Source organism: Haliotis asinina, chromosome 8 (genome assembly GCF_037392515.1).
Source record: "Haliotis asinina isolate JCU_RB_2024 chromosome 8, JCU_Hal_asi_v2, whole genome shotgun sequence".
NCBI lineage: Eukaryota > Metazoa > Mollusca > Gastropoda > Lepetellida > Haliotidae > Haliotis > Haliotis asinina.
The window spans coordinates 38,525,830-38,542,379 of NC_090287.1; the positions used below are offsets into that span (position 1 = coordinate 38,525,830).

General features: G+C 40.1%; 1 protein-coding gene across 1 annotated transcript; it reads right to left on the minus strand.

Annotated features, from left to right (window-relative positions):
• Positions 1 to 745: 745 nt before the first annotated feature.
• Positions 746 to 4,755, minus strand: LOC137295266 (uncharacterized). The gene is made up of 2 exons (XM_067826583.1): positions 3,745 to 4,755; positions 746 to 2,476 (listed from the first exon to the last, which is right to left on the minus strand). Exons 1-2 carry the CDS (start codon positions 4,753 to 4,755, stop codon positions 746 to 748), a joined length of 2,742 nt encoding a protein of 913 aa, XP_067682684.1.
• Between the last annotated feature and the right edge of the window lie 11,795 nt (positions 4,756 to 16,550).

Sequence of the window (16,550 nt, forward strand, 5' to 3'; positions counted from 1 at the left end):
GATATCTATTATTGCGAAATTGTATGCTTGTACCACAATATGTTTGCCATGACTCTATTATTATGAATCTAAGTCAATTGTGAGATATGGGCTAGAAGGTCTACACTTCCGAATATAACATTGGTTGATTGAATAGCATAGTTGGAGTAATGATTCACTGGTTATCTAAAGAAATACATCCTAACATACGGGACACAGCTGGACCAGTTTGTCATCTTGCAGCTTGCAGTCAAGAGTTATGCCCCCTTGATACTACAGAAACCGGTGATCGTGGCATAGCGAGATACCGTTATATAAGGGGAAAGGTGTTCAAGGTGGTGTACCCACCACGTGTTGTTGTTGTTGTTGTTGTTTAACACAGGACTCAGCATTATTACCACTATGTGACTGCGGCCAGTAAATAATGGCGTCCGAGAAAGACAATCCGGTGATTGACATGATTTATGCAAAACAGAAACGATAACATATATTAACCAAGTAAGCAAACATGACCATCCGGACTCGTACGTCGCCTCTTACAAGCATGGGTTGCTGAAGATGACGTTCCATGGGTGCACCAACTCACTAGTCTTAATACAGCACAATACACCCTCGCTATCCCAGTGTAACATCTCCAGAGTCTGCCTCCCCTCGTGAATGTGATCTCACTGAAGGACCGATTCAGCGTCGTGTCTTCTGAATGCGGTTCAAACGAGGCAATTGCAAATAGTGAAGTGATGTTGATTAACATATGACTTACCACGCCCTACTTTGAGGTTATGGCTGAACCGGATGACGTGTTCGACGTCCCAGATACAGTATACGAAGTTGACCTGTCTCGTTTTGGACGACAACGAACAAGAACCAATTTAAAGACACGCTTGTTGAACACAAAGCTCAAGAAGATGAGAACACCCTGCCCAGCTGCAAGGACCACAAACGCGTATTTAAATGCTTCAATCGAAAACAATGACCCCAAAAGACCAAACACCCACGAGAGACCGGTGGCAGACGATAGCTTCACCAAATTAAGGATTGCATGTGTTTCTTTCTTCCCTACACTGGCCCGATCAGTGGAAGCCCGTCTAAGAGCTACGACTGTGCATGCGAAGAACGTCCCCGTACATACGACCGTAACGACAGCGGGGATACCGAACGCTACTAGAGTGATAACGCCAGGGTTCAGGAAACAGGATGCTTGACTGTCACTGTATCCAATGGTGGACATTCCAGACAAGAAATAATTCACCAAAATGGTAATGGTAACAACACCAGCTGGCACAACGTACGAAAATGTTCCATATTTCAGTAAAACTATTCTTTTGTCATTTGACAGTTTAACGGATGACAAAATATTTCGAAACACACGAAAAACGTGGAATGTGCAGACATTCATCCATGCAAAGGTGACCATCCAAAAATAGTGTATCATTACGCCGAGTATTTTGCATATCACGTGATTGCTAACTGCGCCTGCGCCAAAAAGAAAAAGTCCCTGTGCGAGGAAAAGGGAACTTATCAAAAACATCAAATTGTAACCTGGCAAGGTTCGTAACTCTGGTACCAAGACGTAAACAAGAAACGATAGGAACAAGAAGAACATACTAAAGACTAAGCAGACAGCAGTTAAAATGGTTAGGACGTCATACCCTTGCTCAATACTCGATTGCATTTCCTTTATGCGATCTTCGTATCTGCTCCTGAGTTCTTCCACTGTTGAGAGACATACCAAAACACCCAAATCTTCTGTAAGGGTAAAATTTTCCTCTGATATCAAAACATTTTCTTTAAGCAGGACACTGTTGTTCGAAATGAGTGTGTAATCTGACTGAGAATACAAAACCTGTGCACAGTTCCTTTTTACGTACTTTAGGGAGAATGGTCTAAAATCAATAAGATAACTAAAATTTTCACCCTGAAAGACAAACTCCGGGGGATTTTTAATATAGTGTACCAGCGGCAGCATTGAGGTATAAACAGCTCGAAAGGAGAAATTACGACCCTCAACAGAAACAGAAAATTCTTCAAAAAGCAGATTTGATAAGCTTTCAAAGAAATTGGCATAATCTTCACTTGAATAGGTTGCGTATAAATCAATGTCTATTCTGGAGATACTGTACTGATCTGGTGAAAGTGAAATGTTCTCGTGACCGTCGTCACTTGCAACTGCATCATTTTCCCCAAGTTGGGCATGGGTGTGTTCTTCGTTCGTTGTTCCATCGGCGGTAGATGAGTTGTCCCTGTACAAACTAACAATGAACTTGTCAAGGTACCATCTGTTAAGTGTCGCTTGCTGTCCGTAATAATCCCGAAGTCCTCTAGACAACAGGTCCAAGGTGCTATTTCCCAGGTGAAGATTGTCGGTGTCTGTCGGAATGAGGTGCAACTTGACCACATAGTACAGGGGCATATCACGGTCGACCATGCCCGTTGGAAATGTGCATTCTTTCTGATACAGTTGGTAAAACGATGGACACAGTATAGCGAGACACCTGCTCTGAAAATATAAAAGGGGAAACTGTAAATATTAGGTAACGTTTAATGCACGTCCCATATTTCATTAAATACCGTATTCTCAAAAATATTAGTTTCGAATATATTCCTGGACTTTGATTGAATGCAATTATACGTCTGGTGCCTTACGTGTGTTGAGTTCTCTATTGTTAACCCCTGCGAGAACTAAATAAGACTAAATGTCCCAGGCAGTTGAATTCGAGGTACAATCGAGCCCAGTTTACTCGGACCCCGGATATCGGTAAAAATCCGGACGAGTTTTAGATGAAACGAAACTTAATTCAGTAACTATATCCGCTTTACTGGACAACGCGCCCCCAGACGCGAGCGGAGAATTGTGAAATCAGTCCCTCTGATTTTGTTGTCGGACTGAAAGATCTGTACGCACGCGCTTGTGCATGTGTGATAGGTACAGTCTGAACCGACGATTATCGTAAAATCGTTTCGGAATTTGCTGCTTAACGCCGCACACAGCAGTATTCTAACTATTTGGCGGTGAGATGTAAATTATCGAGTCTTGACCAAACATTCCAGTGATCGACAGCATGAGCATCGATCTAGGAAGGGGATACGATGGCAGGTGTCAACCAAGTCAGCATGCTGATCACCAAACCATTTAATCGACCGTTTAATCTCATACAAACAATGCAATATTGCAATCCAAGGAAATAGCGTGAGGAAATATTTATGACAAGCCCTTATTCGTCAGTCACGCGAGTTTTGAGTACCAGTTTCAACACGCGTCTTAAAAAAAGATATTCAGAAACCGAAACAAACATTATGAGTGTTACAATAAACTTCAATGACACTTAAACCGCTTGTACGGACAGAAACCAGATTACATACTATTAAAAGTATGCATCATAAACGTTAAGGACATCCTGTGAACTGGCACGGACCGTTACGCCGAGTTATAAGGGGCGTCCGGATAACAAAGGGCCCGACATATTTAGCGTACTGGTAGACCAACGCTAAATACATATGCATCATTCTGATAGAAACAAAAAACTTCATTTAAACTGTGTAAGTGAATGTGGTTTTACGCCGCTTTTGGTAATATTCCAGCAATATCACGTATCACGGCGGGGAACACCAGAAAAGGGGCTTACACATTGCGTAGATCGATGCTCGTGGTGTCGATCACTGCACTGACTGGTCCAGGCTCGATTATTTACAGACCACCGCCATAAAGCAGGATTATTGCTGAGTGTGGCACTAAACAACAAACAAACAAAACATGGCCCTACTTACGGTGAATATGTCATCATATTCCCTTTTAGAACATTCTTCCCCGGACGATGACGTTCCGCCACTTTCGTCCTCAAACTGAAGTATTGCAGCAAATGAAACGAATGAAATGAACTCATAATCTATCATAGGACTCATGGACAACTGCCGTATTTCGTTCTCGTTACAAATATAGCAGAATACATTCCGGTAATAATCCCTGAAGACATGTGTGTACGCATGACAAGCAGCCTCAATGTCTGAATTATATTCTTGCCAGATACCCGTGACATTGCATTCTGATATCAGTTCGAGGACTGTACATGACCGAGTTGATATATTTCTGGGTTTGCGTTGGCCAACCATGCACGAGTATGAGTTCTGAAGCCTCGCAAAGATGACCGCCGGGTCGGAAACATCGTTTACCTCTTCTGGTAAATCCGTACAAGATACATCAACGGTCCATGTTTGAAGGTCCTTATATCCATGACACTGGGCGCAATACTTATTTCGGAACGTTAGGGAAGTCTGATTTTCTCTGTTTAAAGATACCAACACCTCTTCGTCGTGCTTCAGCCGGTTTGGCGTCGTGCATTTACGGGAAACTTCCTCCGAGTAGTTTTCATGCCCAGGCGTACAGTTTGCAACGAGAAATAATGTGTCTGATTCTCCTGTTCCCGAGTAGATTTCCTCACACTGAAATGACTGGTCCCCCTTACCAATATACAGATCGGAACAACAGTCACCAAAGCTTCTGCACTCGGAATCACAAAAACAAGTGCTGCAAGAAGGTTCAGGAGTATCAGGAGGAAAAGTTTCATTTGGAAAAGGATGAGGCATGTTTGTTGACGGAGTAGATTCCAAGATGTCTTCAAAGATGGAAGATGACGATGTGTTGTAGCAGGTCGAACCACAATACATTTCCTCGTAACGAAGGATCATTGAGGTGATATTCCCGGTGATGTTTACTTCTCCAGCTTCTAGAGTGGGACACAGAACTATCCACAGCTGAATCAGCAGCGTATTCAGCGTCATTGTTGTCCAGCTTTCTGTTGTCCTGCATTATAAAAAATGTTTGGTTGTCAATGGAAAAATCATCTTTGTGCCTAGTGGTTAAACTCATGCTGAAGACTCGAGTTCGATTCCCTACATGGATACCATCTGTGAAACCTACTTCTGGTGTTCCCGCCATGATTTTGGGGAAATATTTGTAAAGGCAACTAAAAAACAAACTCACCAAGTTCACAGAAAAGAACTTAGCATCTCTAAATCAACACCATCCCACCACCAACCACCACTTCCTCCCTCTCTCCTCCCCAATTAGTTCCTGGAACAATAGTGTAGCCACGGTGAGGTGTCCCCTAGGCCCTCTGAAAGGGAAATGATACCATAGCCCATCTTCGTTTGTGGGATTATCAAGACTCATTAATTCCCATACCGTTGTAATAACACAATAAGACTTAAGACTATTCCTCTCCATCTGATCCCCTTTCTGGTTCCTTTCAAGTGAGTTTGTTTGGGGCATATAGTGAGTGAGGAGTGTAGATGTTGTAGTAGCCTTTCTCCCACATGTACTTAACATTGATGATAAGTCCTGACAATGTATTACAGTTGGACTTTCAAACTTTATTGACCTGTCAGACAATGGGTTATGATGGAAACGTCTAAGGTATATGCAAGATTATATACAAGGTTATATAAATGAGAAACAATTGGAATATCCAACTTTATATACCTGTCGGACAATGAAATACAAATTGGAAAGACTAACACTCACAAACCTGTCACACATTGAGGCGTATCTGTTTTTGACGCGAGGAATATTTTTACCATCAACCTTGTTTTGTGTGTTTTATTATTGTGACGCGGAAAACGCGTGTTATGTTATGCAAATGGTTTCATCTGTATAAATCAGTCAGTGTGTTTGGTATCACAGCACAAGAGAGGTACTGTGACACAACTTACGTATAAATTACTATTTTATCGAGGTTTTTGCTTATGCATATGTGAGAAAATAGAATATCTGTCTGTTTGATAAATGTTCAGGCAGGATAAACAAGGCAACCTGCGGATGGCGTTAATGCAAAAATATTGTCATTCAGTGGAACTGGTTCTAATGTTAACGTTTTTCTCAAACACGACAGTGTCTGTGTTTGTAAATACGGGGTCGCTATGGGTATTGATTGACATTGTGCGTAGTCTTCGGACATTTGTCATAAATGTGAAGTTCCCTATATCTCAAGCTATAAATCGCGCTGTTGTGTTACATTTACACGAGATTACCTCGTCGGCGTTTTTCCCAACTAAATAAAGTCAGTTCAAATCTTGTTTCGAGGTTGACTGTTTGATAGTTGTTTTGGCATAAGTCTGGAAAACGTATCATCTCTGTTACATGTACTTACCTTTATTTCAGAGCAGCACTCCTTCCCGACCAATCCCTTCCTTTCCTTAAATGCAAGGCACACAGCAATAAAAGCAACAGTAGGTGAAATGATGTTTTTTTCTCATTGTAGAAACAATTCGTCGTTCGATGATTACATCTTGTTCAGTCAGTGTGACTTGCAAGCCCCTGATGGTTGTGATTCACCAATTAGTATAGCTGAAATATACACCACTATTACCAGGCTCAAACAAATACAGCGACTGCGGATGAATTACGTAATTGGCGAATTGTTTAAATCCTCAGCAGATTTTCGACTCTCTTTTCTGGAAATTATATTCAATACTCAGTATAATAAAGGAGAGTTCCCTTTGTCCTGGTCCAAAGCTATCATTATCCCACTTTATGAAAACGGGGATAAAACTTTACCTGCAAATTACCATGCCATATCACTTCTCGGTGCATTTGACAAATTAGTAATACATGTATCTTAAACAATAGACTTGTAGTCTGATCTGACTGCTGCAATGCAATTAAAGAGGAACAAGCTGGTTTCAGATCAGGATGCTCTACCATTCATCATATCTCTGCCTTACATGCCCTTATCAGGCAATACCTCTCAAAGAAGGGTGGAAAAGTCTAAATGCTGGTTTTGTGGATTTTCAAAAGCGTTCGATTCTGTCAACAGACGAAGGCTCTGGTATCTATTCGAAAAGATAAAAATGGATAAAGCTTTGTCTGTGTACCAAAACGTTAACGCGTATGTGCGTACATCGGATAACGGAAACACAGAAGTAGTTTCATGTGCTCTAGGGGTATGGCAAGGTTGTGTTCTTTGTCCGTTCCTGTTCTCATGTATCATTAATGAATTGGTGGAAATCATGTCCAGTTGTACAAATGGGGTTCAGTTATTACCTGACTAACTCGAGCTGCCCCTTCGTTTATTTGATGATAACGTTGTTCGACTGAACTCCCTAAGCAAATTGATATTCTTAGAAAATTGTACGAAACACCGAGTCTCCAAGTAAATTTAAACAAGACAAGTACTGCTGCATTTAAACAGACTTTCTATAACGGAAAAGTAGATTTGCAAATTGGCCGCGGCTAAAGTTTCATTATCATACAAATACCTTTGCATGTCATTTACCTGAAATCCCTGTTAAAGCTGTTAAAGCTGTTAAAGCTATGAAGGCCCTCATAAGTGTTCAGCGTAGTTCTTTAAGTTTGAAAATCCTTCATAGGAACCATATCTGTAAATCTTTGACAAAAGATGTTATTGTATTCTGCCAATTCTATGTATGGTTCTGATATGGGGTAATCAAAGATTTAATTGCATTGAAAAAAATCAGTTGCAAGCATGTAAACGTTTTCTGGACATCCGCAGATCTACAACTAGTGATACTGTATTAAGAGAATGGGAAGATAACCAATCTATATCTTGGCACTTCAGTTTCAAACGTTCCATCTTATATTGGCTGAGAGTAATCTCAGTCCGTCCTCACAGCTATCCCTTAAAAACCTATACGATGCTGTTGTGTTTGGTCGAAAATGCAAGTGGGGCTAGAAATAAGGATAACTGGGCTATGTTTGTTAAAATACATCGTTCCATCTTGGTCTTTTATATGCATGGTTCGGACAGGGAGTTGAGGATCCTAGAGACTTTTTGTCCATTGTTCATTAATGATCTAAGGATTGCTTCCAGCAAGAGTGGACCAGAATTGTTCAAACTGGAAAGGGTTTACTTTGGTTCTTTGTTTAAATAACATTTTATATGTCAAAAGTATCTATCAGTTGTATATGTAAGGAAATTAAGAGCATTGTTATCGCAGTTTCGATGTGGTTATTATGACTTCATGTACTTTGAAAGAATATGTCACGCTGTTAAGAACCAATCCTGCAAAACGTGTGACAGGGATACTGATACTGATACTGATACTGATACTGATACTGATTACTGATACTGATTACTGATACTGATACTGATTACTGATACTCATGATGGATATCATGTCCTTTTGATCTGCCCCCAGTATGAAGATCTAAGAAGGTGTTATGTACCATCTGAGTATACGTCTTGTCCCACATTTTACAAATTCTGTTTACTACTGTCAACCGAAAATGTGCAGCTCCATATTATTGCTACGTTTATACACCATGAACTGTTAAAACGCAAACGTGTTTGTACCACACAGCCATTATAAGCGTACCGGTACTAGGGGTCTCTGGTATCTCTTGTTCGACTGACTGACTGACTGGCTGACTGACTGACTGACTGACTGACTGGGTGGGTGGGTGGGTGGTTGTCCATGTACATTAGGTTTGGGTAAAATGTCAAAATTATAAGAGGGCGTCATGTGATATTTGCTGATAAGTTGTTTGATCTAGGCTACAACACCTCGGGACACCGGAAAGCTTTCATACGTTCGACGGTAAACCTGTTGAAATCATCATATTTGAGCATCTGTGGAGTGGTGACGGAAGAACAAGAAGCATATGTTCTATGTGTGATTTCTTGGACGCAACTGACTTGTTTCTTAGAGGTGCCTATTCGCGGACACCTACGTCGACACCTACGTCGACACCTACGTCGACACAAGGTTAAAGTTATTGGATGCTAACGTGTGTTACGTTGTCTCACGTTTTATTTCACGTTAATGGCTGAATAGTTTCCCTGCAGTGAACAGTACAAAAGAAGCAAAGCAAAATTTCACTTTAAAGTTTGTTCATCAATTTGCGTATTGTTTTGGTCGTGTGTTTTCTGAGGTCGTCGCTGAATAGTGAAAGAAAGAATCTCAAAGTCCAAAAGTTTTACGGACAACTCTCATGACAGCAAGTTTTGAGAAACTCTGTTATAACGCTGTGACGAGCCCAAAGCATAACGTTTCCTTAACGTAAATTTGCAACGTCTTTATTACGTTGTGACGTGATGTAAAATTGACGTAATACTTACGTTGTGACAACGTTGTCGTTGAGTCATGGCGTTACCAATCTACAACCTTCCCGCCACGTTTTGAACACGTGTAGTGTTAGCGTGGTAAACACATGATCGCAGCATGGACGGGCCATCAAAGAGACATTTCTTATGAATTCGGATTTCGTTATCTATATTTGCAAATGTTAGTGAGATATCTACCATTCATGGAATTTCCAGCGGAATCGTCAGGGTACACAAGAAAATGATATACTGTACCCACATGAAAGATTTGAATTGGAAATATCCTGGGAATAACTGTCCACTGTACCACCCCGTCACCATTAAATCGTACATTTCAAAGCTATATGGTCGAACACTACGAAAAACAGACATTCACCTTGCAGTCAATGAAGAAAGGACTATAGGGCCTTGAGTTATACGAAACGAAATACTGACTTTAAAATATAATCAATGAATAATTGTTCATACTTCTGAAGCGACATACCTTATCTCCTAACAAGACAGTTTGGTCGTCAGTGTTGTTGTGCGTACTCCCACCCAGGGTCTGATTTTATGTACCCGTTGTGTGGAGTTTAACCGAGTCCCGTTTCGTGACAGCTTTAATGTTCTACGTCCTCTCAGAGAATGAATACAACATACCAATGATCAATAACTGACGAGTTCCAAGTCGGATATTTAAACAGGATAGCGCTCTTTGTGCTACGTTCTTCAGATGGGTGTTTTTTAACAATGGACGACGCGGTCGAACGAATGTGCTTCATTGCAAAATTGCGTAATGACTCCACGGCCATAAAGTGTATGACCGACATTAATTACATAGACTCAACTATAACACTTACACCGGCATCACTACTTAGACTGAGTGGAGGCCCTCCTATCTATATAAAATATTATAGACATTCTGAATATATTTTCCATCGACTCTGACGAGCTGAGAACATACAAAACCATTTTTGGTACAATGTTTCAGTGTTATTCTTTTCTGGAATTTTGTGGGGCGGTGGCGTAGCCTGGTGGGTCAAGCGTTCGCCCGTCACGTAGAAGATCCGGATTCGATTCTCTATATTGGTACAATGTGTGAAGTCCATTTCTGGTACCCCTCACGGTGATATTGCTGGAATATTTATAAAAGTTGGGTAAAACTAAACTCACTCATTCTGGAGTTTTGTTCAGCGTATTTCAAAGGTTAATTTGGTCGGCTAAAGGGTTGAGTATCAACATCAATGACCTCGTCGATTGCGTGTCATCGCACTCTTTGGGTAAACTTTGCTCATAATATTGTTCACTGGTTTGTCTGTACTAGGACTACCATTTGCAGGTGGCCCTCATACAGTTGGAATATTCGTCCCAGATTTTCGAAGCTCTCTTTGAGCTAAGATCGTCATAAGTTAATGCTAATGACTATCTTAGCGCTAAGAGAGCTTCGAAAATCTTGGCCCAGGTCAGTGTTTCGGCGTCAAACACATAAAAGCAGCACGAACAAGTCACTGGCCAATGGAAAAAGAGGTTTCGTGTTGTGTGAATCAATTCAGGGTCTGGTATTCTGAGAGAATAACAGTTGCTGTATAAACATTTTATCATGGGGTATCAGCATGCAAGCTCACTTTTTGTACTGTGTTTTTAAACCGCTCCCACACAGTCTTTTTTGTGAGACAAGGCGTCAAACAGGGATGTATTTCATCTCCACTGTCATTAAATATCTACATCTCGTCCACGAGGAATTGGCGTGTCTTGTGTTGGCGACTCTATCAGTGGTCTTGTCTATTCTGATGAAGTGGTTCTAGGGAAATATGCGCCAAACCTATATGTTGATAGAGACACATGAAACGGCTGTGGACAGGTGTTGCTAAGCACTGGGCTATATTGACCGACACGAATAACAGAATCAATAAGATCATTTTTTCTGTTGACAGAGATCTCTTCAGCTCATCGATCCGAATCCGTAAGTTGGAAAAGGGACTCTTTATTAAAGCAGCACAGATGAGCGTCAAAAGTTAACAGGCATAAAACATGTCAGAAATGCATTGTTTTATAAATACATGGAAATATTTAAACAACGATATATTGCCGGTATTGCAGGGTTCATAAGTGGTATTGCCTAGTACTATTAAGCCAGAGAAGTCTATGGAGAGAAAAATACTTATTGCCTATGTTTTAGAACACGCGGACTGTTTCAAAGAACTGATTGTACCTGGATTCCTTGCTATCGCTCAACAGGGGAAAAAACTAGAAGCACGAATGACCTAGATCTGAATGAATAAACCTTAAAGGGGCACTGATGCGGAGCGAATAATGTGTCTCGCCAACGGTCTAATTACGAAATCAAACCGCACATTGGTCAGCGCCCGCTCCTTCGACCGTGATGGACGAAGGAAATGGGCTCCTGTCCAGATTAGCAGAATTTCTTCACCCTAAGAAAAGGAGGCCGGATGCCCATCATATACCATTATTTAAAAATATCCATGGTATTCCTTGTCTTATTGTAACAAAATATCCCAGCAGTGTATTTTTTTTTCCGGATGCTTGGATGGTATAGTGACTGATCCAATTTGATCCTGTCTTTGAATGTCATTTAGAAGTGAAAATCCTGATGATCATCCTATCATGCGTAATGTATCACCATTGGCTTCCATCCTTATCCCCCATCATGTACATCGTACTTACCCCGTATCTGTGTTATGTAAACATATCCAATCAACTGTAATGCATCACCATTGGCTTCCATCATTGTTATCTTAACTATCGGCTTCCTATCAGTGCTTGTTTATACTAGCTTTCGTTAACTCATTCCACTTGTTACTTTGTTATTGTTTTACCTGTACATATAAATACACCTCTGTATCCCTTTCTCTATCACCTGATGAAGGAGTAAGCATTAACTCCGAAACGTTGTGTTCTCTCATAAAGAAGTTGATATCCATAAAAATCTTCATTCTTATCAATTTGATCCTATTTCTGTGTTTTTTACCTCGATATTTAATGATGTCATGTGAAAATATGATCTCTGCAGGCACGTAGCAAGTCATTTCTTTCATACAAGTCCGAAAGATTGCAAAACTTTATGTTTAGATAGTTTTGAGGGTTGGCCGAGCTAGTGATCATACATAAATTTTGGTAGCTATGGTAGCTACACTGGTTTATTATTTATGACAATAAAAACACACAGTTGATTTATTTGAATTTTAAAACTAAAAACGACAACTATTTACCAAAGTACACAGCATGTATTTCTTATGTAACAACGAAGTTCCGTTGTTATCCTCAAAATAGTTTCGACCCATAAGTGTTTTCAGGCTGCATGCGACACAGAGATTACACCTTCCTTGCTGTAACTCGCGTTTGATGGTATAAACGTACACGTGTTATTTGTCATCATTCACTTGATGGTCAGTTAATGAATTTATGACAGGTATAATTTAGCTAGAATATTGCTGAGTGCGACGTTAAACAACAAACCAACCACTGTCCTCTACTCCTGGAAGCTGAATGCTCATTTAATCCTTCTATTAACGTTAATAGACGTAAAACAACAAACCAACCACTGTCCTCTACTCCTGGAAGCTGAATGCTCATTTAATCCTTCTGTTAACGTTAAAAGACGTTAAACAACAAACCAACCACTGTCCTCTACTCCTGGAAGCTGAATGCTCATTTAATCCTTCTTTTAACGTTAAAATACGTTAAACAACAAACCAACCACTGTCCTCTACTCCTGGAAGCTGAATGCTCATTTAATCCTTCTGTTAACGTTAAAAGACGTTAAACAACAAACCAACCACTGTCCTCTACTCCTGGAAGCTGAATGCTCATTTAATCCTTCTAATAACGTTAATAGACGTTAAACAACAAACCCACAAACAAACCAACCACTGTCCTCCACTCCAGGAAGCTGAATGCTTTACGAAAGTGCCTGTATGTCTCGCTTCTACCGTTATGTTTGAACATGTATACAGCTGTGTTATACTTTTACGAAAGTGCCTGTATGTCTCGCTTCTTAACATGTCAGTCTCTTGGACAAGATCAAGGTGTGTATGAAATGGAATTCGCTAATGGGATAGGTGTTTCTACTTCATACATGTACTTACAACGTAATCTTGAGGACATAAACCTATAGACCCTGAGGTTTATTGAGACAATGGAAACTGAACAATGTCCTTTAAAAATTCTAATTTATCAGAAACACTTAGTTAACGTGCTCCGGAGTCTGTCCCAGAGCGGACTCCAATCCTAATGATTGCGTAATCTAAAGAGCGGCATTTCAGAGAACACACCGATCCCAACACGTTACCTTATCTTACATGCATGCGTACATGGGGTCACGTGAAGGTCACCGACGCCACCCCATCGACTTCACGCATGTGCACCTGAGAAGAACGAGTCTTACTGGAGCCTTTGATCAGGAACATTAGACGTCTGGTCCTGGTGAGCACTCACTGATCCGATCACCATTACTTCGGCCATTTTCACACTTCATCAGTATGTATACCATGGTTGTAAAACCTCATCACTGAATTTGGGCTTCGAACAAATAATATGAACTCTTTGGCAGTTATGTCATTACGATATTTTCGTGTAACAAATTTGCACTGATTGTGTTTAATTTATGTGCATTTGTTTTAAAGAGTGTCATTACCGTTGCCCATTAAAGTATTCAACATCATTGTACGCCAGTAGCTATTTGAAGGGGTAGTGATTTCCAATTTCGCCTGTCTCACAGTTAAAGACCATATTATGTTCCTGACAACAAAACCCTTCCTGCAATGACAAGCCCTGAATGAGGCAAGTCTAGATTTCCCCTGGTTCAGGCTTGGGACTTTTCAGTTTAAATGGGTTTATTTGTTATAATCAATCAGAGACTAAGCGGTAAGTATTAGTCGTGCAAATTTGTTGCTTTGTTGCTGTTTTTTTTTGCTTTGTTTTGTTTTGTTTTGTTTTTTTGGGTTTTTTTGGTTCCATGTACACCCACATAGTATCACAGACATTTCTACTCTTTTACGATTTACGCTGGACTGGCCGTAAGCATACTAGAGAGAATAAGAGCATTGACTAACAAAGAACACATATACTTTGGTCTTGGAATGACAAGGAAACTGGCGATTGACTTGTGGCAGGCTGGTTTTTTTTCGCCAAATGGTCTTTGTTGTAACAAAAAGTAATGATTTCACCTGAACGTTGCAGACCTGAGATTGCGTGTAATCTGTAATAGTCATTTTGCAAAATGACTGAATTTGTCCGTTAGGGAATTGATGAAACGCTTTAATATTTAACATGTTGGTTAGAAACTATGTTAAGCTTGTTTATTACGTTCACGACACTAAGTGTCTTGAAGTTTAATTTCATCCCCTCTTGACTGAATGCGTGACGATAAAAAGGAAACAGAACTAGTTTTCAATATTTTTGGCCACTAATCTTAGCTTTTTCAAAAAAATGCTTTTGAACACTTTAAAAATCTTAGACATAATCGCAGGACGGAATAATAATTTACACGTAGATGTCAATGTGTTATAGGATATTCATTCAGTGTTTTGATTGTAACTAATAACTCCATGAAAAGGAGCCTCTGGAGACCAGAGAAGGGAAATCTAGACTTACTCCTATAGAGCTTTAAATAGCAGGGAGGCCAAGGCTGTAGGAAAAATAATATGGTTCAAGGACTGAGACAGTCTGTATTGTCTCTCTTGCTTCGAAGGCTTCTTTTCCATACTACAACAAATACATGAGAAACAAAATGCTAATATCAACACTGCAGCCGACAAAAATGCACCAATGATATCAAGAAGTTTACCTTTGTCCAGAAAAGCATCCATCAATATCCACATTATGCCATATGTCTGCATCGCGATATTAGAACTTTCATTCGTAACTGGTCAGGTAAGTTTCGTTCAGATGAAGTCTCATTGGTCAGTTTAACACACGTGACACGTATTGTTATGAATAGGTTCTAACGCAACCCCATTAAATTTGGTAACAATTAAATGTACCATAGGACTTTGAATAAAGTACTTTGTATATTTTAACTAATACTTTACTTCAGGGCATAACAATGATGCACATTGTAATGATGGGAGCTTGTAATGACAGTGGTCCCCTTGAATCACTATACTATTTACTATTTAATTTCAAAACTTGTAATGGCTATAATGTGATGTGTACACGTTGATCGTTATTGTATGCGATGTGAGCATAAAATAATCACTATATAATTCTGACTGTAACCTATTTTTAGTTGGGCAGACTATCTTACGGATACAGACTATAGTTAGTCTAATCTCCCGTTGTGTGGGGGATTGTCATGGCTGGGATTTCCATGCGTCAGACAATAGCTATTGGGATTTGTGTATCAGTCACAGACACGTGTACATTAAGCATTCAAACTTACTAAAAGGGTGTGATTTTACTACCCCAAAAATTAGAAATCGGTACGCAAATAAAATCTGTGTACCTGGGAGGCAGAATGGGTTGTGTTAGTATAATCCCTTTGTTGTGGTGGTAATGTGAGTTTAAGGGATTGAAACACTGAGTGATATACAAATCTGGAATGTGAAGCGAAATGAGGATTGACGTTTCAGTGAGCCAGTTTTAAGTTATGAGTTACTGCGTGATGTTCACTTGAAATAACTTATTTTCCTTGACTGACTGTATGTGAGTGGTCAGATTTAATTTGCACATTTAATTTACTGAGTTAAGGGCACATTGTCACTGAGTTAACGGCACATTGTTACTGAGTTAACGGCACATTGTTACTGAGTTAACGGCACATTGTTACTGAGTTAACGGCACATTGTTACTGAGTTAACGGCACATTGTTACTGAGTTAACGGCACATTGTTACTGAGTTAACGGCACATTGTTACTGAGTTAACGGCACATTGTGGTTCACCTTCACTTCTTTATTCATCGTATTACGATGCCTAGTTTCGATTCATCAATGCTTGAATATTGCTCAACACGGCATGAAAACCACTCACTCACTCACTCACTCACTCACTCACTCACTCACTCACTCACTCACTCACTCACTCACTCACTCACTCACTCACTCACTCACTCACTCACTCACTCACTCACTCACTCACTCACTCACTCACTCACTCACTTAGCATAATCAATGTTCACCTTCAGATTCAGTAATGAAATTTGCCACATCATTCTTCCATTTAACTAATAACACCAGTCCTGTCTGAAGCCACTGTTCTTCAACCACAGTCTTCACAGATATCCCTCTCTCTCTAACATTTCGTACTCCAATCCTTCATTCTCCTTTTGGGGCAGTGGGGTAGCATGGTGGTGAAAGCGAAAGCGTTCGTCTGTCACTCCTAAGACCCTGGTTCGATTCCACACGTGGGTACAACGTCTGAAACCCATTTCTGAGGTACCCTGTCGTGTATATTGCTGGAATATTGATAAAAAACGGCCTAAAACTAAACTCACTTATTCTATCTTCCACAGTGTTCAAGTGCCCGATTGAAGCCAGAGATTAAATTGTCCTTCTCAGCATTTAACTAACTTTGGTAA